Source organism: Melanerpes formicivorus, unplaced genomic scaffold, assembly GCF_026170545.1.
Source record: "Melanerpes formicivorus ecotype bairdi unplaced genomic scaffold, bMelFor1.0.p_v2 SCAF_34, whole genome shotgun sequence".
Lineage (NCBI taxonomy): Eukaryota > Metazoa > Chordata > Aves > Piciformes > Picidae > Melanerpes > Melanerpes formicivorus.
In genome coordinates this window covers 5,091,766-5,112,659 of record NW_027142386.1, presented here as the reverse complement: position 1 = coordinate 5,112,659, position 20,894 = coordinate 5,091,766, and the positions used below count along the sequence as shown (strand labels likewise).

At 54.8% G+C, this 20,894-nt stretch overlaps 1 protein-coding gene across 1 annotated transcript in view; it reads right to left on the bottom strand.

The window, feature by feature from the left end:
- ANTXR1 (ANTXR cell adhesion molecule 1) overlaps positions 1-20,894 on the bottom strand; it is a 126,319-nt gene that overhangs the window by 71,085 nt on the left and 34,340 nt on the right. Inside the window, exons 9-11 of the mRNA XM_068156574.1 lie at positions 16,910-16,970; positions 14,728-14,826; positions 85-154 (exon numbers count right to left, since the gene is read on the bottom strand). Coding sequence (XP_068012675.1) covers positions 85-154; positions 14,728-14,826; positions 16,910-16,970 — 230 coding nt within the window. The remainder of the gene's footprint in view (positions 1-84; positions 155-14,727; positions 14,827-16,909; positions 16,971-20,894) is intronic.

Below are 20,894 nucleotides of genomic sequence, written 5' to 3'. Positions count from 1 at the left end.
GATTCCAGCAGAATATGGAGAGCCAAGGCAGAAACATTGTCCCACATGCAAAGGAAATATTGGGGTCTCTGGAGACAAACCTACATGCCAACGTCCTGCAGCACGGGGGCTGGGCAGAGCAGGTAGGTGTCTTCTACTACAAAAGGCTTCTCATCTGAAAAAAGAAAGACTGGGATGCATTACCAGGTCAGTGATGTGAAGCAGGCCCTAGAGGTCAGGTGCAAGTCAAGTTTGTGCTCTGTGATACATCCACAGTCACAGAGTGCAGCAGGTTGGAAGGGACCCTCCCAGGGCATCCTCCCCAACCCCTGCACTCAGCAGGGACAGCTCCAGCTGCAGCAGGCTGCCCAGGGACACAGCCAGGCTGAGCTTGAATGGCTCCAGGGATGGAGCCTCAGCCCCAGCCCTGGGCAGCCTGTGCCAGTGTCTCCCCAGCCTCCCTGTGCAGAGCTTCTCCTCATGTCCAACCTCAACCTCCCCTGCTCCAGCTTCAAACCACTGCCCCTTGTCCTATCCCCACAGCCCCTTCTGAACAGTCCCTGCCCAAGGAGAAGACAAACAAGACCAAGCAGTGTGAGGGACAAAAAGCCACTGCACAGACTGCAAAGGTCTGAAGTCACCAAGCCAAGCAGTGAGGGAGAGGCAGGTGCTGTGGAGCAGTGGTCCAGGGGACAAATGTGTGGCCAAATCTATTGATCACAAAGCTGTCTCTGGCTGATGATTGCTCAGTGTGGTTGGTCAGCACTCCTTGGGCAGATACCATGATGCTGCTGGAGCACTGCAGCAGGTTGCCCAGGGAGGTGCTTGGGGCTCCATCCCTGGAGATATTCACAGTGAGGCTCCACAGAGCTCTGAGCAACCAGATTCAGTGGGGGATGTCCCTGCTGACTGCAAAGGGTTGGACTGGATGAGCTTTGGAGGTCCCTTCCAACCCAGACCTTGCTAGGAACCTATTTTGTCCCAGAGATTGCTACAAGAGAGGTTTCCACTGCACACAACACTTCAGAAAGCAGGAGCCCTGCTCCAGGAGCCATCACACACCAGCACCCCTGGGTCCTGCTGCTGCCCTGCTTGCTTTCCCTGGGTCCTGCTGCTGCCCTGCTTGCTTTCCCTGGGTCCTGCTGCTGCCCTGCCTCCTTTCCCTGGGTCCTGCTGCTGCCCTGCTTGCTTTCCCTGGGTCCTGCTGCTGCCCTGCCTCCTTTCCCTGGGTCCTGCTGCTGCCCTGCTTGCTTTCCCTGGGTCCTGCTGCTGCCCTGCTTGCTTTCCCTGGGTCCTGCTGCTGCCCTGCTTGCTTTCCCTGGGTCCTGTTGCTGCCCTGCCTCCTTTCCCTGGGTCCTGCTGCTGCCCTGCTTGCTTTCCCTGGGTCCTGTTGCTGCCCTGCCTCCTTTCCCTGGGTCCTGCTGCTGCCCTGCTTGCTTTCCCTGGGTCCTGCTGCTGCCCTGCCTCCTTTCCCTGGGTCCTGCTGCTGCCCTGCCTCCTTTCCCTGGGTCCTGCTGCTGCCCTGCTTGCTTTCCCTGGGCTCTGCTGCTGCCCTGCTTGCTTTCCCTGGGTCCTGTTGCTGCCCTGCCTCCTTTCCCTGGGTCCTGCTGCTGCCCTGCTTGCTTTCCCTGGGTCCTGTTGCTGCCCTGCCTCCTTTCCCTGGGTCCTGCTGCTGCCCTGCTTGCTTTCCCTGGGCTCTGCTGCTGCCCTGCTTGCTTTCCCTGCGCCCTGCTGCTGCCCTGCTTGCTTTCCCTGGGTCCTGCTGCTGCCCTGCTTGCTTTCCCTGGGTCCTGCTGCTGCCCTGCCTCCTTTCCCTGGGCCCTGCTGCTGCCCTGCTTGCTTTCCCTGGGTCCTGCTGCTGCCCTGCTTGCTTTCCCTGGGTCCTGCTGCTGCCCTGCTTGCTTTCCCTGGGTCCTGCTGCTGCCCTGCTTGCTTTCCCTGGGTCCTGCTGCTGCCCTGCTTGCTTTCCCTGGGTCCTGCTGCTGCCCTGCCTCCTTTCCCTGGGTCCTGCTGCTGCCCTGCTTGCTTTCCCTGGGTCCTGCTGCTGCCCTGCTTGCTTTCCCTGGGCCCTGCTGCTGCCCTGCTTGCTTTCCCTGGGTCCTGCTGCTGCCCTGCTTGCTTTCCCTGGGTCCTGCTGCTGCCCTGCTTGCTTTCCCTGGGTCCTGCTGCTGCCCTGCTTGCTTTCCCTGGGTCCTGCTGCTGCCCTGCTTGCTTCTGGCAGCAGTGGACAAGGTTCTTGCCTCAGGCCCATTATGAAATGTTTATTTTTTTACACTCCATTAAAGTAAAGATGAAGTAGTAATGAAAAGTTGTAAGCTGCCCTGAAGCTTTCCTCCTCCAGCTTCCAGCCCATCCCAAGCCTGTGCACACAGCCTGGAATTTTCAAGTTACCCACAGCAGTTATTTTGTTCAGCACCATTTGACAGAGGCAAACAGCTGAAACATTTCAGCCAGCCACATGCTCTGCACAGGCAGCTTCTGCATCAGCCTCACCTGCTGAGAGCAGCCCTCCAGCTTCTGGGGCTTAAAGAGGAGAAGAGGCTGAGGGGAGACCTTCTGGATCCCTACAGCTCTCTCAAAGAACCTTGGAGCTAGGTGAGGGTTGGGCTCTGCTCCCCAGTGACAAGTGAGAGGAGAAGAGGAAATGGCCTCAAGTTGCATCAGGAGAGGTTTAGGTTGGACATGGGGAACAATTTCTTCTCAGAAGGGACTCTCAAGGCCTGGAAGAGGCTGCCCAGGGAGGTGGCTGAATCCTCATCCCTGGAGGTGTTTCAAAGAGGCAGAGATGTGGTGCTGAGGGCCATGGTTTGGAACCAGCCTCGAAAGAGTTAGAGACTGGTTGGACTGAACGAGCTTAAAGGTCTTTTGCAACCAAACTGATTCCATGACTCTGTGATCCCTCCAGATCTCTGCTCCTGCTCTGGTTGTTACCTCCCCACAGCCTCAGTGCAAGAGCACAGACAAACATCTGTGCTGATGTGTTTAGCAGGGGATGTTCCTTCCTTTGCCAGCCACATGCCCTCTAGACAATGATTTCCTCATCCCAAGAGAGGCAGACAGACAAGAGGCATCCAAAGCATGCAGTGCAGTGATGCACATCCCTCTCTGCCCACAGCACAGCCACAGGGGTGGCACCACACCTGAGCTCTCTGGCAGTGGACCTGCCAACCAGGCAGGAGCAGCTCCTGCTTTGCACAAGCAAGGCAGATGCAGCAGGGTGGTGAATCTGCTCCTGCAGTTCTGCTCTCACCCTGAGTTTTGAAGCTGTCATAAACTGCCCCCCCTGAATGTCTGACATGGGCTCAGTGACCACATGCCCAGAGAATCACAGAACAGTCAGGGCTGGAAGGGACCTCAAGGCTCAGCCAGTCCCAACTCCCACTGCCATGGGCAGGGACACCTCACACCAGAGCAGGTTGCTCACAGCCACATCCAGCCTGGCTGCAAACACCTCCAGGCAGGAGGCTTCCACCACCTCCCTGGGCAGCCTGTGCCATGGGGAAGAACTTCTTCCTAACATCCAATCTGAATCTCTCCACTTCTAGTTTTGCTCCACCCACCCCACCCCCAGTCCTATCACTCTCTGACACCCTAAAAAGTCCCTCTTCAGCTTTCCTGTAGCCCCCTTCAGACACTGGAAGGTCACAAGAAGGTCTCCTTGGGAACCTTTTCCTCTCCAAGCTGCACAACCCCAACTCCCTCAGTCTGTCCTCACAGCAGAGCAGCTTCAGCCCTCTGCTCATCCTCGTGGCCCTTCTCTGGACACCTTCCAGCACCTCCAGATCCTTCCTGGCACAGAGGCTCCAGAACTGGACCCAGAGCTCCAGCTGTGGTCTCAGCAGAGTGGAGCAGAAGGGCAGAATCCCCTCCCTGGCCCTGCTGGCCACACTTCTCCTGCTGCAGCCCAGGCTCTGCTTGGCTCTCTGGGCTGCAAGTGCTCCCTGCTGGCTCCTGTTGAGCTTCTCACCCACCAGCAGCCCCCAAAGCTTCAGTACTGCTCTCCAGCCAGTCCCTGCCCAGCCTGTGAGATGAAGATCAAGGTCTTCTTTGCTAGTGCTGGTTGCAAAGGCCAAGGCATGCTCCATGGCAGCATGCACTAAACAAAAGCTGGCATCGCTTTCCAAGGCTTTTTCTTCAGATCTCATCAGGCTTTGTTTTCTCTTTTCCCACCCCAAACTGCACTGAAGTCTCTCTGCCTCTCTAGAAAGTTTATCAGGCTCAGAGTCCCAGGAGGGGGCTCCTGGCTGGCCAGGCTGGCTGCAGGCAGAGCTGATGTTGTTTGGAGGATGTTTGTGTTTCACCACAAAAATGAGTGACTCTTTTCCTCTGCTCCTAAACAAAAGAAGATCCATTTGGTTTGCATCACTCTGGCCATCTGATGCCTTCCTGGAAAACTTGCAGAGTGACCCCAAACCCAGCAGCACTTCTCAGCTGCCCTGGCGTCCGCCTGCAGGATGCATCGAACCACCGCAGCCTGCTGCAGCTAAACCTTGCAGTCTCCCTCTGCAGTGGGAGATGAGGCTCCCCAAACCCACAGCTCCTGCCAGAACAGCAATTGTGAGGTTTGGCCTCCTCCCAGTTGCTAACAGGATTGGAAGGGCCGTGGAAGGCGGAGTGCTGGACTCTGCTGCCCAGGAAGCGATGGCTGGGCTCAGTCCTGCGACCGTGGGGACAGCAGTTGTGAGGAAAGGTCACCCAGGCCTTGATGGCATCTCAGATACCAGTCAAAGACAGAGCATGGACCAACATAAGAGGGATATGGAACTGCTGGAGCAAGTCCAGAGGAGGGCATGAAGATGATCAGAGGCTGGAGGAGAACCTCCCCTGTGGGGACAGGCTGGGGGAGTTGGGACTGCTCAGCCTGGAGAAGAGAAAGCTCCATGGAGACCTCAGAGCAGCCTTGCAGTACCTGAAGGGCTCCAGGAGAGCTGGGGAGGGACTCTGGACAAGGGCTGGGAGTGCCAGGATGAGAGGCAATAGCTTTGAGCTGGGACAAGGGAAACTGAGAGTGGAGATGAGGAAGAAATTGTTGAGAGTGAGGGTGGGGAGATCCTGGCACAGGCTGCCCAGGGAGGCTGTGGCTGTCTCCTGCCTGGAGGTGTTTAAGACCAGGCTGGATGAGGCCTGGAGCAAGCTGTGCTGGTGGGAGGTGTCCCTGCCCATGGCAGGGGGTTGGAACTGGATGAGTTTTAGGTTCCTTCCAATCCAACCCATTCTGTGACTCTTGAGGAAACATTTCACCTTTCAGGCACTGCCCACAGGAACAGGCACTGTCTGCTCCTTACCTCTGCAGCTCTCCTCTCGCCATCAAGCACATGAAGGTCCTCACTGTCTAACCCCCTCCCAGGACACAGCACACAGAGACAACTGAAACCAGTCAGTCCTGAGGCACAAACCACTCAGAGCAGTGTGCAGAGATGGAGAAGGGTCAAGTATCTCCCCCAAATCCAGCTGCTTTCTGGGGGTGCCCTTTCACCAAGGTCCTTCCCACTGCTCACCATCCTGACATTCACTGCCCAGCGTTCCTCCACCATTAGCAGCTCTCTGTGGCCTGTCAAATCCATCATCCCCAGCAGCACTGAACAGTTTCTTCTGCCATTAGCAGGGTGTAACTTTCTGGCAGGCCAGGACTTGGAGTCCTTCCCATCCATAATAATAAAAGGCTCAATGTATGCACAGGGCTTTGACACAGAAGTGCCAACCCCAAGAAGAGAGGAGCAGAGCCCAGGGAAGCTGAGCAGGACAGAGCTGTGCTTTCTCCTGGCCATCTAACCTAGCTGCAATCAGCCTGTGCTTTGGGGAATGGCTCATCCAAGAACCATTTGAGCACTGGCTGCAGAGAGCCCTCAGGGGAGGGCTGAAGCAAGCACAACGTTTTCAAACTGCCACCACAGTATCACAAGTGCTGATTGTTGCCCTCACAATATCAGCAAGAGTTGAGTCCAGAGAAGGCTGCAAAAGCTGTTTGCCAAACCTCCCACATATCACAGTTTCCTTCCCTTACCCCTGTGTGAATCATAGAACCTTAAGGGTTGCAAGGGACCTCCTGAGATCATCCTGCCAGAGCAGGATCACCCAGGGCAGGTCACCCAGGAACACATCCAGGCAGGTTTTGAATCTCTCCAGAGAAGGAGACTCCACAGCCTCTCTGGGCAGCCTGCTTCAGGGTTCCAGCACCCTCACACCAAAAGGTGTCACCTCATACTGAGGTGGAACCTCCTGGTTTCCAGCTTGTGTCTGGAGAAGAGGAGGCACAGGGGTGACCTCATTGCCTTCTACAACTACCTGAAAGGAGGTTGTAGCCAGGAAGGGGTTGGTCTCTTCTCCCAGGCAACCAGCACCAGAACAAGGGGACACAGTCTCAAGCTGTGCCAGGGGAGGTTTAGGCTGGAGGTGAGGACAAAGTTCTTCACCGAGCGAGTCATTTGGCATTGGGATGTGCTGCCCAGGGAGGTGGTGGAGTCCCCATCCCTGGAGGTGTTCAAGAGGGGACTGGATGTGGCACTTGGTGCCATGGTCTAGTCATGGGGTCTGTGTTGATAGGTTGGACTCAATGATCCTCAAGGTCTCTTCCAACCTTAGTTATACTGTGATACTGTGTTGTTGCTTGTCCTGTCCTTGGGCACCACCAACCAGAGCCTGGCACCTTCATCCTGACCCCCACCCCTCAGCTATTGAGAGACTGATCAGATCCCTCTCAGCCTTCTCCTCTCCACACTAAGCAGCCCCAGGGCTCTCAGCCTTTCTCCACAGCAGAGATGTTCCAGTCCCTTCATCATCCTCATAGCTTCCACTGGACTCTCTTCAGCAGATCTGTCTCTCTTGGATTGGGGAGCCCCAAACTGGACACACTATTGCAGGTTTGGCCTCAGCAAGGCAGAGCAGAGGAGCAGGAGAACCTCCCCAGCCCTCCTAGATTTGCTTTCAACTAAAGCACATCCCCCAAACACTTTGCCCCTGTGTTCTGTCACCGGAGACTTCTCTCCTAGAGCAACAGCCAGCCTGGGGTGGGAGTCTGGCTGCTCGCATGTAAGACTTCCTCAGGTATCTCTGTGCCAAGAAGGCTGTTCCCTGCAACTCAGCCCACTGGGGATGGGGAGCCCTGAGCCTTCACCAGCCTGAGCACTTCTCTTGTCTCTCTGTCCAGGTACCTCCATACCTGCAGCCCCTAGCAAAGCACCACCGCTGCTGCTCCTGGCTGACTGCTCCTCTTATGCCTCTGCTTGTGAGAGCTCTGCAAGCCAAGTTTGCATTTCAAACCCACTTTGTGGGGAGAGAGGAATGTAGCAAGAAGCTGCAGTGCTCTCTGAGCTGGAGAAACTGCCTTGGAGAAAGCCCCATAAAGGAGAAATGTTTTGTCAATGCTGTAATGCAAACCACACTGAGCTCAGGCTGTAATTGCTCTGCTTTGTGCAGGGACACAGGAGCTGAGTGCCAAAGGCAGGCAGAGCAGAGAGAGGGGATGGGGGAAGAGGCAGATAAGCACAGAAGGATGACCTCACATTCATAACAATCTCTAGATGGAGAGGAGGGATCTGGAAGGAACTGCTGCTTCTCTGGTGAGTTCCTCTGCTGCGCCTGCAGCTCTGTTCCACCAGCACGCAGCTCCACAGCTGCTGACGGGGCTCGGCAGAGCTCCAGGCTGTTCATTTGCTCATGCTCACAGCTGGCAGCCCAGCAGAGCAGCTCATGCTGCAGTGCAGCAGGGTCCCTCCTGGGCAGGAGGCTGGGGTCAGCTCCACTCCCACCTCCGAGCTGCTTTGCACAGATCTCCTAACCTGCGAGGCCTCCTTTGTCTCCAGCAGAGGCACTGCAAATAAGGAGCTTGGCAAAGCACTCCCCACGGCACAGGGACGCTCCTCACCACACAGCCCAAGCTTCCTGCCTGCTCTGTGCTCAGTCCTCCACACTTGGCCTGTAGCTGTAGAGGAGTCCTGCTCTGAAAGTTCCTACCCACAGTGTGCTGGAGGCCAGCAGAGCACCTGAGGGGAGAGCTATCATTTCTATATCCCTTGTCAAGCAATCACAGAGCCATAGAAGTGTCAGGGTTGGAAGGGACCTCAAGGATCAGCCAGTTCCAACCCCCCTGCCATGGCCAGGGACACCTCACACCACATCCAGCCACATCCAGCCTGGCCTTCAAAACCTCCAGGGATGAGGCTTCCACCACCTCCCTGGGCAACCTGTGCCAGGCTCTCACCACCCTCATGGGGAACAACTTCTTCCTCACATCCAATCTCAATCTCCCCACTTCTAGTTTCGCTCCATGCCCCCCAGTCCTGTCACTCCCTGACACCCTCAAAAGTTCCTGCCCAGCTTTCTTGTAGCTTCCTGCAGATACTGGAAGGCCACAATTAGGTCTCCTCAGAGCCTTCTCTTCTCCAGACTGAGCAGAACCAACTCCCTCAGTCTGTCCTCACAGCAGAGCAGCTCCAGCCCTCTGCTCATCCTCCTGGCCCTTCTCTGGACACCTTCCAGCACCTCCAGATCCTTCCTGGCACAGAGGCTCCAGAGCTGGCCCCAGAGCTCCAGCTGTGGTCTCAGCAGAGTGGAGCAGAGGGGCAGAATGCCCTCCCTGGCCCTGCTGGCCACACTTCTCTTGCTGCAGCCCAGGCTCTGCTTGGCTCTCTGGGCTGCAAGTGCTCACTGCTGGCTCCTGTTGAGCTTCTCCTCCCCCAGCACCCCCAAGGCCTTTTCTTCAGTGCTGCTCTCAAGCCAGTCCCTGCCCAGCCTGTATCGGTGCCTGGGATTGGCCACCCTCCAGAGCAGGACACCAGGCTCACCTTGGTCTATGCTTTCACCTAGGAAAATGAGAGGCACAGGTTGTGTCTTTCATAAAGCTCACAGCCCCAAAACCACCTGCTGGAGTTTGCACACAGTGTGTGGCATTCTCTAGGGCCACAGTAAAAGCTGCTACAGGAAAATACAAGGAGAAGATTCAGTGGAGGTTTAAAGTGAAATGATCAAGCAGGGAGATAAAGGAACTGCAAAGCAAACCATCCCTGTGTGAGTGACCAGGCTGTGAAGAAGGAATCAGAAGCAAAGCAGAGGAAGAAGAAAAGGCAGGGAACATGGAGCATCCTGCTGGGCTTTGAATACAGAAGGCAATGTTCAGAAGGCCTTTGTTTGGGGTACAGCTCCCTGTGCATCTCACTCTACCTGGCAAAGTCCTCCCCCACTCTTTTCCTCACTTCCCCTCACTCCTGGTACTTGGAGCTGAAACAAAGCCCAGGCCAGGCTGTGCAGAGGCTCAGTTTTGGCCAAGCCCCAGAGCATTCACTAGAATGCAGAGGTTGTAGCCCCACCTCTGCTGGGCTTTGTGCTGTTTCCTCACCAAGCTTTCATCTCTCCAGTTTTAAATTGCCTTGGACAGAGCTGGCCTCCATGCCCAGAGCTATCTTTGCTGGCTGCTGCACATCTGGGCAGACAAAGACATTTTAGCACCACAGAGCAGCCATAAATCACTGCACTGGGTAATTACTTTTAACTCTGTGCAGTCTGAACTCAACTCTCCCAGGTCCTGCTGCTGGCAGACAAGAGGCTGCTCTTGAACATGCAGCTGATTACAGTTCTGCTCAGCCAAATGCTCTTCATGGCTTCTACAGATGTTCCTCTTTGTTTTCCCTTTTCATCCCATAACTATGAACATTATGAGCCCATGCTCTCTTCACCTGCCACTTTCCCCTGCCAATAATCCCAATAAAAACCTATTAGCTCATGCCCTTAACCTCAGTGAGTCCTTAGCTGTGCTGCTCTCCATCTCATCTGGGATAATTTAAGGTTTCAGGAACTGTTGGCTTAGTGTTATCTTTTAAAACCCTTCCCTCCCATCCCTGCAGGCTGAGAGGCTTGGAGCAAACACAGGCAAGCCAAGTTCTCCATTCTCCATAAGGGCTCCATAAAATCCCCACTTGGGGAACTCTGCTGTTCAGCTGTTTGCAGCTAAGTGCCACAAAGACACTCTGAGAAGCCAGGCTGGAAGCTGCAGGCTCCAGCAAAGGGAAACCCTGAGCTGCATTCCCACAAAGAGCAGCTTCCACTGAGCAGACCTGTGCCAGCTCCCACCTGGAGGGACTTGGGTTTGAGAACACTGATGAGCAGGGGTTGAGTTCCCTCACTCAGGGAAGGGTTTGAACTCAGAAACTGAGTTTGTGGCCTGCTTCCAGGTCACTGCATCAGACAATCCAGGGCTGAGACCTGAGAAGGGTTGGTGCAGTGCCAGGGAGAATGAGCTCACTGCTCAGTGATTCAGAGGACAATGAATGCAGCAGGTCAGGAGGCAAGGAGCATATCTGACCCTTACCCTCATCTTCCACACTCATTTTGAGGAACAAGCAAATAGAAGCCCTTGGGTTGCACCAAGACAGCCTGCTTGTTCCTGACAGCTACTCTGGAACCGTGATGGCAGACACCACAGTGAGTTACTCAGCCAGGGAGGCAGTCAGCACACACAGAGAGGGAGGAGTCCTCCTCCTCACTCTCCCCAACTCCAGGTCAGGATGTTTGGCAGTGAGGTAGCCTCTGCAAACAGTTCCTCCCATTGGCAGCAGAGACTCTTTTCACAGTATCACAGAATCACAGAATATTAGAGGTTGGAAGGGACCTCCAGAGATAGAGTCCAGCCCCCTGCCAGAGCAGGGTCACCCAGGGGAGTCTGCACAGGAATGTATCCAGGTGGGTTTTGAATGTCTCCAGAGAAGGAGACTCCACAACCTCTTTAGGCAGCCTACTCCAGGCTTCCAGCACCCTCACACCAAAGAAGTTTCTTCTCATGTTGAGGTGAAACCTCCTTTGTTCAAGCCTGAACCTGTTGTTCCTTGTCCTACTGCTGTGCACCACCAAAAAGAGCTTGGCCCCCTCCACTTGACCCCCACCCCTCAGCTACTGATAGGCATTGATCAGATCCCCTCTCCTGATGCCTTGCTGCAGAGCCCAGCTCTGAGATGCTGAGCAGCAGTTGGGATGCAGGCAGCCATAGCTCACACAGCCTCAGGGCACAGGGGGAGCTGCCAAGCTAATGCCAGGGGAGCAAGCAGCCTTCTCTGGGGGAGAGTGGAGCAGCAAACCAAACCTGAAAGACTTTGCATGGGAGAGCATTGACAGCAATTCCCTACCTCAGCAAGCTGGCAGGAAGAGCAGCTGCCTCCAGCCTGCATTCAGGCTCAGAGTCACAGGGTAAAGGGGGCCATAAGGAGGCCAAGTGTTTGCTGTATGGGTGTGGAGGCAGACATGAATGAACAGGAGACAGAGAAAGGAGACCTGCACCAAACCTCTGCCTTCTGAAAAGGCCTCATAGAGCAGTAGGAAGAGAACTGGTGTCAAGGCATCTGATGCTTGCCTGCCATGAACTCACTTGGAGCAGCTCTCTTCAGTGCTGCAACTTCAGCTGCCCACCAGCAAACCAGGGCTGGCAGAGTTCATTCACTTCACCCCCAGCTTCCAGAGCTTTTTCTCTCCAGGATACAGATGTTTTTTTCACAGATCTATTTTAGAGCTCCTAATAAAAAGCTGAAGGAAAGCCCAAGATCCAAGTTCAGGCCTTCTGAAGTCACACTCTAAAGACCTTTGTGCTGCAGCTCTTGAGAGCAATTTACAGAAGAGATGGGAAGCAATTTGGGAGAGTGAGCACTGATGTCCTTCTGCTCTGGAAGGCCCAACCCCAGCCTCACAGCCTCCCACACAGGCTGCAAATCTGGCCCCTGGTGATCCTAAAACCGAGATGTTGTACACATTGACCCTTGCAGCCCTGCTTTGGAGACTGTCAACAGCATCAATCTCTTAAAGGGATATCTGAGGGCTGTGCAGGACTGGAAACAAGGCCAGGCATGGTGAGAGAGGCTGCCCTAAATCCTGCAGCTTCAGGGGCTGGGCCTTGCTGAGTGCTTGCCTTGTAGCCCTCATAACACAGAATCCTAGAGTCACCTGTGTTGGAAAGGACCTCTAAAACTCATCCAGGCCACCCCCCCTGCACTCAGCAGGGACATCTTCCACTAGATCAGGTTACTCAGAGCCCTGCCAAGCCTCACCTTGGATGCAGGGTGGAGCCTCAACCACCTCCCTGGGCAACCTGTTGCCATGTTCCAGCAGCCTCCTGGTGCAGAACTTGTTCCTCACATCCAATCCCAATCTGCTCTGCTCTCTTTTCAAACCATTGCCCCTGGTCCTGCCCCTGCAGGCCTTTGGGAACAGTCCCTCTGCAGCCTTCTTGTAGCCTCTTTAAGTACTGCTCTAAGGTCTCCCCAGAGCCTTCTCTCCAAGCTGAACAGCCCCAGCTCCCTCAGCCTGCTCTGTAGCAGAGCTGCACCAGCCCCCTGACCATTTGTGTGGCCTCCTCTGGACCCCCTCCATCAGGTGCCTGTATTTTATGTGTTGATGCCTTTGTTCAGCATGAAATGTCACTGCTTGAAAAATTCACCACAGAGTTTTCTCTTGAGCCCAAAGCAGCTTCTCCACACAGGGGAAGTTCCCACCCAGATTGCCTGTTTGCTGTGGGATTGTCACATTTGAACTGAAGAAACAAACCCCACAGACATCCAAACTTCCAGCAACCAAACCCAAAGGCTTTTGGATCTGAACCACAGGGCTTCAGCCTCTGCAAAGCAAAGCAAACTCCTAAGTATTTGAACAGCAACTTCATTGCCATTGGAACCCTCAAGGTGGAGAGGGAAGGGAAGGTTTCCTGCCTAGGGAGACTTCCCAACACATCTGATCCAAACAAAACCTTGGATCTGCACTCTGGGGAGAAACCTAACATGGTTCAACACCTCCATGCAGCTCTGGTCCAGACTGAAGGAGTTCTGGCCACATATCAGCTTTGAGTCGGATTTTATGGGGCTTCAAAGGAAAATGATCATAGAATCCTAGTATCAGTCAGGGTTGGAAGGGACCACAAGGATCAGCTAGTTCCAACCCCCCTGCCATGGGCAGGGACACCCCACACTAGATCAGCCTGGCCACAGCCTCATCCAGCCTGGCCTTAAACACCTCCAGGGATGGGGCCTCAACCACCTCCCTGGACAACCCATTCCAGGGTTTCACCACTCTCATGGGGAAGAACTTCCTCCTCACCTCCAGCCTCAATCTCCCCACCTCCAGCTTCATTCCATTCCCCCTAGTCCTATCACTGCCTGAGATCCTGAGCAGTCCCTCCCCAGCCTTCCTGTAGCCCCCTGCAGATCCTGGAAGGCCACAATGAGGTCACCTGGGAGCCTTCTCTTCTCCAGACTGAACAGCCCCAACTCCTTCAGTCTGTCCTCATAGGAGAGGTGCTCCAGCCCTCTGCTCATCCTCCTGGCCCTGCTCTGGACACCTTCCAGCCCCTCCAGATCCCTCTTGCAATAGGGGCTCCAGAACTGGAGGCAGGACTCCAGGTGGGGTCTCAGCAGAGCTGAGCAGAGGGGGAGGATCACCTCCCTTGCCCTGCTGGCCACACTTCTGATGCAGCCCAGGATCTGCTTGGCTTTCTGGGCTGCAAGTGCACACTGAGAGCTCCTGGTGAGCTTCTCCTCCCCCAGCACCCCCAAGGCTCTCTCCTCAGGGCTGCTTTCCAGCCAGTCCCTGCCCAGCCTGGATTTGTGCCTGGGATTGCCTCCGCCCAGCTGCAGGACCCTGCCCCTGGTCTTGTTGAACCTCCTGAGGTTGGCTTGTGCCCACCTCTCCAGCCTGTCCAGGTCCCTCTGGATGGATCCCTTCCCTTCAGCTGTCTGCTGCACCACACAGCTTGGTGTCATCAGCCTGAATCTGGGGCTGCCCCTGCTGCTCTCTTTTGAAAGCCACCTCTCACTTGGTCACACATCTCCAGCACAGCTGCAGGCTGCATGGGGATGCCTTCAAAGCAGTTAATTTACTGTAAGCCCTGCAAACCCACTCATTTTACCCAGATCCTTCTCTTTCCCTATCCCCCTGTCTTGCTCCTCCCTGGACACTGAGCCCTCCAGCTTCTGCATTTGGTGTCCCAATAGTCACCACATCTGAATTAAGTAAACATGAAGCACAGCCAGGGAAGCTTTGTGCCCAGGGACACAGGAGGCAGCTGTTCACCAGCCTACCTGCCACTCAGGGACAAGTAAATGACACAGCCTCAGTGTCCTACAAACACCCAGGAGCAGGTTGCCCAGAGAGGCTGTGAATGTTCAGCCTGGAGAAGAGAAGGTTCCAGGGAGACCTCAGAGCAGCCTTCCAGCACCTGAAGGGGCTCCAGGAGAGCTGGGGAGGGAATTTGGACGAGGACTGGGAGTGCCAGGCTGAGGGACAATGGCTTTGAGCTGGGAGAGGGGAGACTGAGACTGGAGATGAGGAAGAAATTCTTTCCAGTAAGGCTGGGGAGACACTGGAACAGGTTGCCCAGGGCTGCCTCCTGCCTGGAGGTGTTGAAGGCCAGGCTGGATGAGGCCTTGAGCAGCCTGGGCTGGTGGGAGGTGTCCCTGCCCATGGCAGGGGCTTGGATTGGGATGAGCTTGAAGGTCCCTTCCAACCCAACCTATTCCATGATTCTGTGATCAACCCAGCAAGACACACACAGATCCTCTTCCCAGGCAACTTTCTTGACCCCTGCTCCAGCTCCTCCAGTCACCCCCTGCTGTCAGCATCACAGCATCCAGCACCACCAGCACCATTCCTCTGCTAACAGAATAGCTCATCCCACAATTATCACCTTCACAGTCAACACACATTTGCAGGTCCAAAACCTTTTGGAAGCAAAACCCTGGCAGTGCAGAGCCAGGAAGAGATCAAAGGCAAGGATCTTACTGAGTGTGAGGCTGTCGTTGATCCTGAAGCTGCAGAGCACTCTGTTCACGTTGCGAGCGTGGCGAAATCCATTGCCCCTCACCACCACCTGGAAGGACTCTGCAGCAAAGGAGACAGGAGGGTATTGGCACACTGGGGCACAGACTGGGCATGGCACAGAATCACACAATGGTAGGGGTTGGAAGGGACCTCCAGAGATCATCCAGTAGAACCCCCCTGCCAGAGCAGGGTCACCCAGGGCAGAGCACACAGAACACATCCAGATGGGTCCGCAAGGTCTCCAGAGCAGGAGGCTCCACAACCTCTCTGGGCAGCCTGCCCCAGGCCTCTGGCACTCTCACAACAAAGAAGTTTCTCTTCATGTTGAGGTGGAACCTCCTGGGTTCCAGCTTGTGCCCATTGTTGCTTGTCCTGTCACTGGGCACCACCAGAAGCCTGGCCCCTTCATCCTGACCCCCACCCCTCAGACATTGAGAGACATTGATCAGATCCCTCTCAGCCTTCTCCTCTCCACACTAAGCAGCCCCAGGGCTCTCAGTCTTCCTCCACAGCAGAGATGTTGCAGTCTCTTCATCATCCTCATAGCCTCCACTGGACTCTCTCCAGCAGGTCTCTGTCTCTCTTGACCTGGGGAGCCCCAGACTGGTCACAGTAGTGCAGGTGTGGTCTCAGCAGGGCAGAGGGGGTTGGACTGGATGACCTTTGGAGGTTCCCATTCTGTGATTCTGTACTGGGAAAGGTTCACAAACATCCTGCAGCCACCAGCACTGAGACTGCCTTGCAAGGCAAGCTCTGTTCCCATACTTCCAGAGACAGTCCCAGAAAAGTCCTGGCAGCAGCAGGCACAGGGCCTCAAACTCTGCAGCTCCCCATGGTGAAGGAACAGCCTCCACAATTCCTGTTAGTGTCTAGGAGAGGCACTCAAATCCACACCAATGTGGTCTGAACACCAAATGTTTCAGCATCCAAGGCAGTGCAAGGGCCAAGGACAGTGCAAGCACCACCCTGCTTGTGCAGCTCCCAGCAGCACCAGGAGCTCAGCTTTTGCAGACTCCAAGTTTCTGCCTTGCACTTTACAGTCTCTAACTTTCTTTCATCTCCCTGAAGGACTCCCACACTGTAGTTGTCAGAGAAGCAGATTTGCTCTGGAATCTGGGCTCCCTTCCAGGTCCCACTGGCTTACAGCCAGGCTGCAAATCATCCTGCCACATCCAGCCAGGGAAGCTGCCTCTCAGGCCCATTCTGTGCTGTCCAAGAGCGCTTGGGAAGAACGGGGGAGAGGAGCTCTGCTCTGGGCCGTGGGGGCTGCTGAACGCTGGAGAGAAGGCTCAGAAGTCTGAGCTGCTGGGGAAGGAGAGCTCAGGAACAGCCAGGGAACAGCCTGCCAGTGATGTCAGATGGACCACGGGGTCCTGTCTCTGCCTGGGGCTGAAAATCCTAGAAGGGACCTAAGAGCACAGCTCCTCCAACCCCCTGCCATGGGCAGGGACAGCTCTCAGCTACACTCAGGTGCTCAAGGCCTCATCCAGCCTGGCCTTCAACACCCCCAGGGAGGAGGCAGCCACAGTCTCCCTGGACAGCCTGTTCCAGAGTCTCTCCACCCTCACACTGAAGAAGTTCCAGAGAGGAGACATCCACTGTGAGGGTGACAGAGCCCTGGAGCAAGCTGCCCAGAGAGGTTGTGGAGCCTCCTTCTCTGGAGACTTTCCAAACCCACCTGGATGTGTTCTGTGTGACCTGCCCTGGGGGATCCTGCTCTGCTAGAGGGGTTGGACTGGATGCCTTTCAGAGGTCCCTTCCAACCCCTCCCACTCTGTGATTCTGTGATCCTCTGAGATACTGAATTTGCAAAACTCTACACCTAATCCAGGCCTTCTTTCCTGATTTGGTTTGCAGTTTTGCAGAGTATCTGCTTCAGGTTGGGCAGAGCCCAAGACAGAGTGCTGTAAATGAGTTAGGCAGAAAGGTCCCAATCAAGCCTTTTCTGCAAGAGCATCCCAGCTGACACCAACTGGCAGAACTGGGACCTCTGCAAGCTGCTGTAAGGTGAAAAAGAGGATCAACAAAAAAAGCCAAAGATGTAGCTGCAGTTCATGGGTTCCCTTCGCACTCTCCAGCAATTAGAGACAGACAGAGAGATGCATTGCAGACAATGTGAAGAGGGACTTCAATTCCTACTCACCTCCTGCACATATACTGGAAGGCTCTGCTGCCAGAATCTCTATGCAGGATTTCTTCAAGATCTAAAAGACAGAAAGAAATGTCAGAGGTGGCTCAGACTTGGCTCCATGGGAACACAAAGCAGGACAGCCAGCCAGCGAGCACTCGGCTCAGCACTGCACTTGGCATCCCTGGCACAACTTTGCCACCTGAGTTCTTCCCTCTGAAGCAGCCTGACTGTGTCCTTGCTCTTCCACAGGCAGCCTATGGAGGAAGGCAATGGATGCTGATGCTCTCAAGTGCCCCAGCACAAGCTTGCTGTTGTCTGTGGGACAAGTGATGGTGTCTCTGCTCTGCCCTTGTGAGAGCACACCTTGAAGACTGAGCCCAGTTCTGCTGTCCCCAGCACAAGAAGGACACAGAGCTGCTGGAGTGAGCCCAGAGGAGGCCCAGAGATGATCCAAGGGCTGGAGCAGCTCTGCTCTGAGCACAGGCTGAGGGAGCTGGTCCAGGGGGACCTCAGAGCTGCCTTCCAATAGCTGAAGGGATCCTGCAGGAAGGCTGCAGAGGGTGTGTTTAGAGACAGGCCAAGAGGGAATGGTTTGAAGCTGAGGGAGAGCAGGGTTAGAGTGGAGCTGAGGAAGAAGTTCTTCAGTACTCTGAAACAGGTTGCCCAGGCAGGTTGTGGATGCCACCTGCCTGGGGGTGTTCAAGGCCAGGCTGGATGAGGCCTGGAGCAGCCTGGGCTGGTGGGAGGTGTCCCTGCCCATGGCAGGGGGTTGGAGGAGATGTGCTCTTAGGTCCTTCCAACCTGAGCCATTCTGTGATCTGTGATAGCCAAGGTGCACTCAGAGGGGTATGCAAGGCAATACCCTTCCTGTGCAGTCACACCTCCCTCTCCAAAACGATTGTGGGGCCCAGCACTGCAAACCCAACACCCCAGGATTAAGATGATCTTTACTTCACATTCGAACAGCCCAGGAACAGCTCCACAGTCCCTGCTCAAGCCTCAGCACAGGAGCTCAGACTTCTGATCTGTGAGAGCAAACCTGAGTATATCCTCAGAGCTGCTCTGGGACTTCAAATCAAGACATATGGACAGATGCTCTTGACTGAAACCCAGCTTAAAGTGAGCAGTGTGTCTGTGAGAGCTGGCACTGCCCTTAACCACTTCATGTGCAGTGATTCACACAGACCCTTCAGAGCCAGGCTTGGCAGCCTGCTTGTGAGGCACAAGGAGCATGCTGGAGCTGCACTCTCTTTATCCCCACAGGGATACAACTGCCCAGGCTGTTCTTGGCATGCAGCAGCCTTCCCCCTGCCCTGAAGATCAGCTCAGACTCTTCTCTGCACACAGTCAGCAATCTTGTGGCAGCCTCTGTAAGGCCCTGTGGGAAGAGCAGCAGCAGCTGAGTGCTGTGGGTGCTGCGCTGCGCTGAGCAGCCCCTGGAGGAGGCAACGCTGATCAAAGCCTAGGTCAGCTCCAAGAGGCAAAGAAATGTCAGCCAAGCATCATGACTCAAATCCAGCAGGAAAATTATTTTCCCAACTTTAAATTGAAACATCTGTAAGGCACAAACAGCAACCAACACCATCAATTCTGTGCAGAAAGGAGAATCTCTTCCTTGTTTCCCCCCCCTCCACACCCATGGCTTTGTGCCTCAAATACCTGATTGCACCAGGTACAGAGAGAGCCAGGAGTTATTTGTTAACACTTCCAAACAGAAGGTTGGGTGACTCAGAAGCAGGGCTGGGAGAAGAGTACCAAAGGACTGAAGGAACCAGGCCGGTCTGAGGTGCTGGCAAGTGAGGAGAAAGAAGGTTTGCAGGAGCAAGGTTACACAGGAACTGTCAAGTGGAAAACAGAGAGAGAGAAAATCAACAGCTGAGAATTGCAAAGCATTAGAAGAGATTGAAAGGCAGAATAAGGGAAACACACTCAAAATAAGGAGGGCTGTAAGAGCACTCTGCCAAAGTACCCACAAATCCCCTCTCAGTCCTCTGCTCCCTGCCCCTCTCTCATTCCAAGGTCTGCTCCTCTAACAGAGAGCATTTTTCTCCTGGAGTCACTGCCAGGGCTAATGAGCACAGCACTGAGAGCTGAGATTCTCCCAAGTGTTTCTCCTCTCCACTGATGAACATTTCCTTTAGCAAGAGATTCTTTGCACATCTTTCCAATTTCCCCTTCAGAGTCTCTGCCCCTCTCCCCCAGCATCCCCAAAAGTCTCAGCACATCTTTCTCCTCCTCACTGCTTTCAGCAGGGGAGTGGAAGATGAGGACACCTGCAGCCTCCAACCCAAACCCTTCCATGAGTCTGTCATTCTCTGAAGTAGCCAAGTGAGCTGGAGAACAAATGCATGACAAATACCATCAATACTTTCAGGGGTTTTAAAACTGAACTGAAGCCACACTTGACTAAGTCTGAAATTCATGATGATGAAGGGGTAGAAAGCAGCCCTGAAGAAAAGGATTTGGGGGTGCTGGTGGGGGAGAAGCTGGCCAGGAGCAGGCAGTGTGAGCTGGCAGCACAGAAGGCAAATCACATCCTGGGCTGCATCCAAAGCAGCACTGCCAGCAGAGCCAGAGAAGTGATTCTGCCACTTTGCTCTGCTCTGGGGAGACCTCACCTGGAGTACTGCATCCAGGGCTGGAGCCCTCAGCACAGGAAGGATCTGGACCTGATGGAGAAGGTCCAGAGGAGGCCATGAAAATGGTCAGGGGGTTAGAGCACCTCTGCTGTGAGGACAAGCTGAGGGAGTTTAGCCTGGAGAAGAGAAGGCTCCAGCCTTCTCCAGGAGACCTAATAGCAGCCTCCCAGTGCCTGAAGGGGGCTACAGGAAGGCTGGAGAGAGAAGGCTGCCTGTTTGCAAAGGCAGGACAGGACAAGTGGCAGTGGCTTCATACTAGAGAAGGGCAGATTTAGGTTGGATATCAGGGAGAGGTTCTGCACTATGAGGGTGGTGGAACACTGGAACAGGTTGCCTAGGGAGGTGCTTGCAGCCCCATCCCTGGAGTTAGTCACAATAAGACCTGCCTGATCCAGTTAAGGATGACCCTGCTGAGTGTGGGGAGGTCAGACTGGAAGAGCTTTGGAGGTCCCTTCCTGGGACCACTCTATGACTTGTATTCAGCCCTTTGCAAACATTCATGCTGTGAGCCAGCCTGGATGGGGGTGGAACAGCAGGTGTCTCAATTGGGTGATACAGAGCTGCCTTCCAATCCAATCCAGTCCAGTTCAGTCCAGCCCACTTTACATGACTACAAACTACATGTCCAATTTACATGACTACAAAAAGTTGGCCTCACTGCCTTTTCACAGTGCCAACTGCAACATTTCTTTTGATTTAGGATAATCACAAGTTTCCAGTGCTCCAAGCACCCACTCTGACTTCAAGGGAAAACCAGGCAGCAGTGACTATTGCAAAAGGATCCCTTGATGTGCCTTCCTCACCAGGAAAATACATTCAAAAAGGGCTTCAGCACATCCATTGTAGGAGATTTCAACATAGCTTCTGTTCTCTTATTCCTCAAGGACTGCACAGCCTTGTGTGGGCTGGAGGTGCACTTCATCCACTGCAGGCTGGCTCCCCAGGAAAGCAAAATCCCATGGAGGAGCAGCGAGGCAATCCCCAGCTGAGCACCAAAGTGCTGCAAAGGTGCTGATGGGAGAGCTGCCTCCACAGCCTCATTTTCCCAGAGAGAACTTCCACACTGTTGGGTTCTTGGCAACTAACTGCAGGCCCATGGGTGCAGCTGGCCTGGGCACCCATGCAGAGAAGGATCTGAAGCAGCAGTCTCCTGTTGCACTCCTCAGGGCTCCAGCTCTGCTCCAGCTCCATGCAGGCTCCTGCAGGGATCTTTTGCTCCTGGTGTAGTCTCTGGGGCTCCAGCTCTGCTCCAGCTCCATGCAGGTTCCTGCAGGGATCTTTTGCTCCTGGTGTAGTCTCTGAGGCTCCAGCTCTACTCCAGCTCCATGCAGGCTCCTGCAGGGATCTCTTGCTCCTGC